The sequence below is a fragment of the Petromyzon marinus genome (assembly GCF_048934315.1).
Source record: "Petromyzon marinus isolate PM22_M1 ecotype Great Lakes invasive population chromosome 68 unlocalized genomic scaffold, UKy_Petmar_22M1.pri1.0 chr68_unloc.1, whole genome shotgun sequence".
NCBI classification, from domain to species: Eukaryota; Metazoa; Chordata; class Hyperoartia; order Petromyzontiformes; family Petromyzontidae; genus Petromyzon; species Petromyzon marinus.
The window spans coordinates 4,888,181-4,898,979 of NW_027422597.1; the positions used below are offsets into that span (position 1 = coordinate 4,888,181).

The window sequence follows — 10,799 nt, forward strand, 5'->3', positions numbered from 1 at the left end:
GCAGATCCTGGGCATGCCCCCAAAAAAGATGGTGAGTTGAGGGGCTTGGGCAGGCTGGCGGAAGCAACGTAACCCATTCAGTTTTGTTAGGTGGGGGTGGCAGTGAGGCTCTTATAGGGTTCTGGGTTGGCCTGGGGGGGGGGGCTCTGATTATCCCGGGGGTGGGGGGTAGATTTGGGATTGGGGCTCTCAGTAGCAGTCGTTAGGAAGCATAGGTGGGTGGGTGAGTGAGCAGGTGGGTGGGTAGGTGAGTGGGTGGGTGAGTGAGTGGGTGGGTGAGTGGGTGGGTGAGTGAGTGGTTGGGTAGGTGAGTAGGTAGGTGAGTGGGTGGGTGAGTGGGTGGGTGAGTGGGTGGGTGAGTGGGTGGGTGAGTGAGTGGTTGAGTAGGTGAGCAGGTAGGTGAGTGGGTGGGTAGGTGGGTGGGTAGGTGAGTGGGTGGGTAGATGAGTGGGTGGGTGAGTGGGTATGCAGGTGGGTGAGTGGGTGAGTAGGTGGATAGGAAGTTGGGTAGTTAAGTGGATGAGGTGGTATGTGGGCGACGTGGTGGTTGGTGACTCTGCGTGCGTCTCTCTGTCCCTCTATAGATTCCGAGGGACTCCCCTACAACCTGTCCAAGCAGCGGCCACCAGGAAGCCTCCCCCTGCACCGCGCACTGCAGGGCCACCACCCTCAGCTGGTGGACTTCGTCAGCTGCTGCCTGCAGTACGAACCACACTCGCCCCTCGCTCACCCCCACACATCCCCACACCACTCACCACCACTCACTCACCCCCACTCACCACCCCATACCTGTCAACACCTTATCAGTGCCCTACCTTACTACAGACCCAATTCAGACCTGTATTGGTCACCTCGTGACCCTTATAAATCTCAACGTTCATCCTAAAAAGTCCCATCACAAGGGAGAAACACAAACAAATAGACACAAACTATTTTTGTTGTTTATATTGAAACGGCTGCACTCTGTATGGACCTGAAAACTCAATTTCCCTGTACAAGAACAGAGGGCAAACAGTATTGGTTAACAGCTGTGGTGTAGTGTAGTGTATAGTGTGGTGCATAGTGTAGTGTATCGCGTATAGTAATGCAGTGTAGTGTGTAATAATGTAGTAGTGTAGTTTATAATAGTGTAGTGTAGTGTGTAAAAATGTAGTAGTGTAGTGTATCGTGGAGTAGTATAGTGTGTAGTTATGTAGTGTAATAGTATAGTGAAACGTAATGTAGTAGTGTAGTGTGTAGTCTATAGTAGTGTGGTGTATAGTGTAAAGTGTAGTGTATAGTAATGAAGTGTGTAGTAATGTAGTATAGTATAGTGTATAGTAGGATACAGATTATAGCGTACCTGTGAACCCCTTATCCGTGCCCTACCTTACTACAGACCCAACTCAGACCTTTATTGGTCACTCCGTGACCCTTATAAATCTCAACGTTCATCCTGCAAAGTCCCATCACAAGGGACAAACACAAATAGACCAATTATTTTTGTTACCCAGAATTGAAACAGCTGCACTCCGTACAGACCTGAAAACTCAATTACCCTGTACAAGAATATGGAATAAACCGTACGGGTTGACAGCTCTGCCACACACTCACTACCCACCACCACTCCCTCCCCCCACGCCACCATATCCCCACTCTCCCCCCACCTCCCACCCTGTCAAATCATCTTACCATGCCCCTCTCACCACGTGTGCGTCTCCCCCCCACCCCTCCCTCCCCATGCGTCTCCCAACAGATGGGATCCGAATCTCCGGATGACGCCTGAGCAGGCGCTGGCTCACAGCTGGCTCCAAACCACCACCACCACCGCCGCCGCCGCCGCCGCCGCCGCCACCGCCACCGCCACCGCCACCAGGGCAACCACCAGCATCTGGGCCACCCCCACCGCCAGCAAGACCACCCCCACCGCCAGCGAGACCACCCCCACCACCACCACCATCCGAGCCACCACCACCAGCTGGGCCACCCCCACCACCAGCGAGGCCACCACCGCCACCATCCGGGCCACCACCACCACCAGCGAGGCCACCCCCACCACCAGCGAGGCCACCCCCACCACCAGCGAGGCCACCCCCACCACCAGCGAGGCCACCCCCACCACCAGCGAGGCCACCCCCACCGCCAGCGAGACCAATCCCACCACCACTATCCGGGCTACCACCACCAGCTGGGCCACCACCACCATGAGCAGCAGCGTCGGCACCACTCCTGTGCAGGGCTCTGCAGCTGCTGAGCCACGGTGAGCCTCTCTCTGTGTACCTCGCCTGGTACGCAGGAGGACGTGGGTTCGATCCCGACCCTGATGAGACATTAACGACCTCGCCTTGTACGCAGGAGGTCGTGCGTTCGATGCCGACCCTGATGAGAAGTTAATTACCTCGCCTGGTATACATGAGGTCGTGGGCTCGATACCGCTGCTGCTGTATATTTGCAGTCTGCGTTTCTCTCCCCGTGGTGGTCACCGCGTGGATTCTTCTCAGGGTCCTCCAGATTTTCCAATCCACGTTGAGAACCGTCATCACGCACTTCGAGTATTTGACTGCCGATATAAAATGTCCACGCGATGAAGATGATGTTGTCAGCCCTCTTTAATCGGCTATCAGCTGAGATGGCCAAGTCGCTTCTGGTCTACGTGGGACAATAGGTCTCTGTGGTTCTATGGGTCTCTATGATTATGGGTTTCTGTGGGTCTATGTGTCTCTGAGGGTCTATGGGTCTCTGGGGTCTGTATGGGTCTCTATGAATATGGGTCTCTGTGTGCCTGATGATGACAATGATGATGATGACGACGATGATGATGACAATGATGACGATGAGGATGACGATGATGATGATGGCGATCAGGATGACGACGACGATGATGACGATGCTGATGATGATGACGATGATGATGACTATTATGATGACGATGATGACGATGATGATGACGACGATTATGTTGACGATGATGACGACGATGATGACGATGATGGACGATTATGATGACGATGATGATGATGATGACGATGATGATGATGATGATGACGATGATGACGATGTTGATGATGATGATGTGCTGCTGTGGTGCTCCTGCCTCTCTCTTCACAGAGCGGAGCCGGAGGAGAAGCTCCCATCGCCATTGCCATCGTCCCCGCTCACCCAGACATTTGGAGAGGGGACGGAGGTGGTGGAGGTGGTGGAGACGCAGGAGGAGGATGACGACAACGAGGAGGAGGAGGATAAAGAGGAGAAGGAGGATGGAAAGGAGAGGGAGGAAGAGGAGGAGGAGAGGGTGCGAGGGGTCCTGGCGCGTGTGGGCAGGGCGCTCTGCTCACTCCGCTCGCTGCTCAGCTGCCTGCTGCTCTGTGGTGGGCGGCCCACAGCAGAGTAGCGGAGTGGACCCCCACTCACCACCCACACTCACCACTTACACTCACCACCCCACACTCATCAACCACACTCACACTGACCACCCACACTCACCACCCCACACTCACCACCCCACACTCATCACACTCACCACCCACACTCACCACACCACACTCACCACCCACACTCACCACTCACCACCCACACTCACCACCCCACACTCACCACCCACACTCACCACCCACACTCACCACCGACACTCACCAAACTCACCACCCCCACTCACCACCCACACTCACCACACTCACCACACCACACTGACCACCCACACTCACCATCCACACTCACCACACAATAGACGAGAGCCTGCCAAGCCACGTGCGCGTGTGAAGAGTTAGGATAGAGATACAAAAATAAGTTATAATGTAATAACGTGTACATATATATCTAGACCATTGTTTGTTTATCGATTGTTGTTGTTAATAAATAAGCGGACTCAACAGAACGTTGCAGTTGTGTTTGTTGTGGCGAGTTGCTGCTGCCTGGGGTCTCAGGTGACTTGGATCGAGATGTTGACTATCTCGCCTGGTACACAGGAGGTCGTGGGTTCAATTCCGACCCTGATGAGATGATAACACCCTCACCTGGTTACGCAGGTCGTGGGTTCGATCCCGGACCCTGATGGGATGTTAACTACCTCGCCTGATTTTCGCAGGAGGTGGTGGGTTCGATCCTGACCCTGGTGAGATTTTGACTACCTCGCGTGGTATACAGGAGGTTGTGGGTTTCTGTCCCGACCCTGACGATTCCTGCTACTGTATATTTGGAGTCTACGTCTCTCTCTTTCATCATCACAGTGGCTAGGAAATGTTAATTACCTCGCCTAGTGTACGGGAGGTCGTGGGTTCAATTCCGACCCTGATGAGATGTTAACTACCTCGCCTGGTTACAAAGGAGGTGGTGGGTTCGATCCCGACCCTGATGAGATGTTAACTACCTCGCCTGGTCGCAGGAGATCATGGGTTCAATTCCGACCCTAATGAGATGCTAACTACCTCGCCTGGTTACACAGGTGGTGGGTTCGATCCCGACACTGATGAAATTTAACTACCTCGCCTGGTACGCATGAGGTCGTGGGTTCCATCCCGACCCTGAAGATGCCTGCTGCTGCTGTGTATTTGGAGTCTGCCCAGCTCCGTCTCTCATCAGCAGAAGCAAGAGACAGGCTTTGCTTGAACCAATGGAGGTGAACTGCCCAGATGTTTGTTGTCAGATGCACCTAGCCTGGCACAGCAGTCAACCCATGGCACCTGCTGGGTCTGTCCCGTGACTTCCAATTGCACCTAGCCTGGCACAGCAGTCAACCCATGGCACCTGCTGGGTCTGTCCCGTGACCTCCAATTGCACCTAGCCTGGCACAGCAGTCAACCCATGACACCTGCTGGGTCTGTCCCGTGACCTCCTCCTGCACCTAGCTTGGCACAGCAGTCAACCCATGGCACCTGCTGGATCTGTCCCGTGACCTCCTCCTGCACCTAGCCTGGCACAGCAGTACAACCCATAGCACCTGCTGGGTCTGTCCCGTGACCTTCTCCTGCACCTAGCCTGGCACGGCAGTCAACCCATAGCACCTGCTGGGACTGTCCCGTGACCTCTTCCTGTACCTAGCCTGGCACAGCAATCAACCCATGGCACCTGCTGAGTCTGTCCCGTAACCTCCAACTGCAACGAGCCTGGCACAGCAGTCGACCCAAAGCACCTGCTGGGTCTGTCCAGCAACCCTTCGAAACTTCACATGGCCTCATAAGTGCCGTGGTGACGTCACAAGTGGGATGGGACACGTGTCTGAGTTACAATTAATGAGTTCTGCACGGGTCGTCATTAACAAAGCTTACCTAACCTATCCACACTACAAATTGCAATCACCTTTACTGGCTACTCCTATAGGCTTCAATAAGTTTTACATCAAACCTTCCACCACATTTCCTAGACGACATAACCATCTTCTTATCCACACTACAAATTACAATCACCTCCACAGGCTATTCCCATAGTCTCCATTACCTGTCCTCACGTTCCCAAATTTGCTTAAGAAACCACGCTTATCCGCACTATGTATTAAAATCGCCGTCGCCGGCCAATCAAATAGAGCTCCCATAGGCTCTCACGTTTCCTGCCCTCCACATTGCCTACATGACATAAGCTTCGCTACCTATCCGCACTACAATTGCCTTCGCCGGCAAACTCCCATAGAGCTCCCATCGTCTCCTATGTTAAGCTACCATCACATTCCCCAGTTTTCGCTTAAGAAACCACGCTTATCCATAGAGACACAAAGAGACCCATAGTTCAGTTCAGTTCATTTATTAGGTATAGCCCTGTGAGCCATTCGGCTCTTGAATCGGGTGCAACCGCAACCAACTAAAAAAAGAACAAGAAACATCTTAAAGTGACTACATGCAACAGAAAAAATCCAGGAAAAAAACAGCAAAGTCTTCCAGAAAAGCACCGCATATCAACGCTGTGTGCAAAAATACCAGTGGGATGCTTGTCAAACAATAACAACCATGAGACAATTTCAATTACAGTTACCAGTCTAACTCTGTGTATTTCTCCATAATAAAGGTTTTTGGGTTAGATCGCGTTTATTTATAAATGTGTCGCAACCCTCCACCACCCGACACGGCCAATCAGCAAAAAAAGTGTCACGTTGACAAAAGACAAATAATTCACTACTTCAGCCCACCGGTGTGTTGAAGAGTTAATCCACATTTACAGTTTGAGTACTTAGCCTGGCACAGCAGTGTGTTGAAGAGTTAATCCACATTGTAAATGTGGATTAACTCTTCAACACACCGGTGGGCTGAAGTAGTGAATTATTTGTCTTTTGTCAACGTGACACTTTTTTTGCTGATTGGCCGTGTCGGGTGGTGGAGGGTTGCGACACATTTATAAATAAACGCGATCTAACCCAAAAACCTTTATTATGAATAATATTGGTCGCGAAAGCCTCTGTGTATTTCAACAAACAAATATGGCTAAACCAGAACCTTTTCGAAATCACCAAAATAAAGCTATAAAAACAATGTAACAGTGATCACAGGAACTGTGATTACAATTTAACAATAAACGATATACGTGACATGCACGACCAATTCTAGATTTGAAGCTTTCGTGACTGCAAGGATCCATACTCTTTGGTTCTATTCGGTAAAGTCACGTAGGTAAAAAATAAAACAACAAAAATAACGGCGTTTCGGCCACAACACAAGCAGCCTTCATCAGGTGAAGGGACTGTGTTGTCATGAGGACAGCGTTGGAGTGAAAACAGCCAAGCCCAGGTCGCGTCCTTTAAGCTGGAAAATCTAGAATCCACAAACTTACCTCACATAGAGACCCACAAACTCACTTCACACAGAGACCCACACACTGAGACCTACACACTCACCACCCACAGACACACATTGAGACCCACAAACTCACAACACAGAGACCCACAGACTCACCTCACACAGAGACCCACAGACTCACCACACACAGACACTCACACTCATCTCACACAGACACCCACAGACTCACCTCACACAGAGACACACAGAGACCCACAGGCTCACCTCACACTGAGACGCACAGACTCAACACACAGACACACAAAGAGACCACAGACTCACCTCACACAGAGACCCACAGACTCACCACACACAGACACGCACAATCACCTCACAGACACCCACAGACTCACCACACAGAGACACACACAGACACCCACACTCAAACCACACAGAGACCCATAGACTAACCTCACACAGACACACACAGACTCACCACACTCACACACAAAGAGACCACAGACTCACCTCACACAGAGACCCACAGACTCACCACACAGACATACAAAGAGACCACAGACTCACCTCACACAGAGACCGTCACTCAAACCACACAGACACCCACAGACTCACCTCACACAGAGGCACAAAGAAACCCGCAGACTCACCTCTCACAGAGACTAACAGACTCTCCACACACAGACACCCACACTCAAACCACACAGACACCCACAGATTCACCTCACACAGAGGAACACAGAGACCCGCAGACTCACCTCTCACAGACACTCACAGACTCTCCACACACAGACACCAACACTCAAACTACACAGACACCCACAGACTCACCTCACACAGAGGCACACAGACTCACCACACAGACACACAAAGAGACTCACAGACTCACCACACACAGACACCCACACTCAACCCATACAGAGACCCACAGACTAACCTCACACAGACACACACAGAGACCCACACAGTCACCACACAGAGACCCACAGACTCACCACATAGATACCCACACACACACCACACTGAGACCCACACACGCACCACACACAGGCACACAAACTTACCACACACAGACCGACACATATACCCACAGACTAACCTTTCACAGACACACACAGAGACTTACACAATCACCACACAGAGACCTACACAATCACCACACAGAGCACCCAGAGACTCATCATTTAGAGACCCGCAGACTCTCCACACAAAGACCCACAAACTCGCCTCACAGAGAGACCCACAGACTCACTACACAGAGACGCACAAACTCACCACACAGAGACAAACTCATCACACAGAGTCCCACATACTACCACACCGCTGTCATCGCACCAGCACCACGGTGCATCACGTGGCACCGACTAGCTACTACCACTACCACACCTCTGTCATCGCAACCAGCACCACGGTGCGTCACGTGGCACCGTCTAGCTGCTACCACTACCACACCGCTGTTATCGCACCAGCACCACGGCGTGTCTACCACTACCACACCGCTGGTCATCGCATTACGACACGTTAATTTCTAAATGTATGCACACGTATACAGTAAAACCTTGGATTGCGAGCATAATCTGTTCCGGAAACGTGTTTGTAATCCAAAGCACTCGTATATCAAGACACTCGTATATCAGTTGTGATCACGTGACGCTCGTTAGACAAAGCATATACGTACTACTCGTATTGCAAGACCTCGTTCGTTTATCAAATTAATATTTATTTAAAAATTGTGCTCGTCTTGCAAAACACTCGCAGACCAAGACCAAATGTCTCGCAATTCAAGGTTTTACTGTATTTATATTTTTATACGTAAAATGTTCAACTATTTTTTTACGTGTTCATATAACTACTTGTGGTAAGTACCCGGCGTTGCCCGGGCGACAAATGCAGACAAACACATGGACTTACACACGGACATCGACCCACACACATAGAAAACATCGACTTAGATGCACACACACACGGTTAAACCCAGGATGGATCGTGAGCAGGCCAGCCTAAATGTTTCGAACCGGCGAAGATGTTCCATTAAGGAGGTGCACGTGTCGCAAGCGTAGAGAAGGGAGGGAATTACCGTGGCCAAGAAGACCTGGAGCTTCATGCGGAGCGAGAGACCAGGTACCTTCCACACAGCATAGCGCAGCCGATGAAAATATAATGGCGCTCGACTGATTTGGAGTGGGACCTCTGCTGTTAAACCGGAGCTGGTCATGAGTACACTGGGCAGGTATGGGAATCGGTGCAATCTCTGCACAACTGCCGCGTCACCAATTGTGAGTTGTGGCGGTGGATTGTCCGATGGTACAAAATACCCAGGCAGGTGCTTAGTTTTGGTAGGGCTGATGGTAAGGCCCAACCTCTTAGTGGCACGCTCCAGGTTCAGCAGCAGCGACTCCAACTCCTCCTCTGAGTGAGTAGCAATCACCAGAGCATCGGCATACATAACATGGTTGAGAAATAGGGAGCCATCCCTTGACCGCACCCGGGCATCGATCAGCCTCCCATTGTATCTGTATCATATGGTAATTCCTCCGGTACAGCCATTGAAGGCTTCACCAGCTACGTGGTCGAAAGATATGTTAAATAATGTGGGAGACAGAGGACATCCCTGTCACACCCCAAGGTGTAGAGGGAATGGCTGTGACTGACGGCCTGTAGTTTGACGCGGGGCCGCTCAATATCATAACGGTCCTTAAGGATCGTGAGCAAAGGGGGAGGGACTCCGAAAGCATGAAGAACACCAAAGGCCTGGCCTACTGATAGTATCATAGGCCTTGACCAGGTCAATAAAACAGACACATAGACTCACACGCACACATGGAGCTACAGACATGCAAAGAAATGGACTCACACTAACTCACATGGAGCCACACACACAAAGCGACTATCACACACGCCCATGGACTGACACACACAGACATATCGACTCACACACACAAACACATAGACGTACACACACACATATGGAGTCACACACGCATAGACATCCACTTTAGATACGCACACATGGAGTTACACACACATATATCGACGTACACATATACAGCAACTCACACACACACATCGACTTACACACGGACATACGTGGACTAAAAAACACACATTGACGTATAGTACACTGATGTACTTACACGCATATCAACTAAGACACACACACGCATTGACTTACACACACACATCGAGTGACACACACACACATGTATGGATTTACACACACATGTGGACTACAACACACATATGGACTGACAACACACACACACAGCGACGTACACACACACATCGAATGACAAAAATAGACACACAAACGCACATTAACTTACACACTCAGATGGTGCCATGCACACACATCGACTAGCACACAAACATGGACTAACACACACAGAGAGTGACTGATACGCACACAAATGGACTGACACACACACGTGGACTGACACACAGAAACACTTCGACGTACACACACGCATCGGGTGTTGTCCGTTCGAAAAAGACAGACACACACATGGACTTAAACACACGTATGGACCTACACGCACACATATGGACTCAAACACACACACAACTCGACTCAAACACATTGACTTACATACACACATATGAACTTACACACACATATGGACTAACACACACATGGACTAACACACACACACATTTGGAGGTTTGATTGATGAGCTGGCACTGCTAAGGTTCTGGATTCGAAATTAGGTCAGCACTCAGACCTCTGAGCGATGTGGCCATATCTCTCTTGCGAGAATCGAGAAAATAGGTTTATCATGCGCGATTTAAATTATATCTAAAAACCAAGATCTCACTTCTGCTACGCGTTATCTGCACACATACTAGCTTACGTTTTGATAACTGTGATGGAAGGGGTTATCTTCGTGCAGTCATTCGTGACCGGGTTGAGACCATCAACTCACCACACTTGACTGTGCAGTTTCATTACAGGCGAATGCCTGGATTCGAACAAAGGTTTTCAGTGATGCTGGCTCAAAGGGGTTGTGGATGTGATAATGATGACACTGAATGCAAACACAATCCAATGAATTTTTTAAGATATTTTATTTTGCATCACAAGCCCAAAGCATTGCATAACATGCAACT

General features: G+C 50.3%; 1 protein-coding gene across 1 annotated transcript; it reads left to right on the forward strand.

The window, feature by feature from the left end:
* The first annotated feature begins 416 nt into the window (after positions 1-416).
* LOC142908048 (uncharacterized) lies at positions 417-3,370 on the forward strand. The gene is made up of 3 exons (XM_076058217.1): positions 417-702; positions 1,736-2,239; positions 3,088-3,370. The coding sequence occupies exons 1-3, from the start codon at positions 530-532 to the stop codon at positions 3,368-3,370; spliced, it is 960 nt and encodes a 319-aa protein (XP_075914332.1). The 5' UTR covers positions 417-529.
* The last annotated feature ends 7,429 nt before the right edge of the window (positions 3,371-10,799 follow it).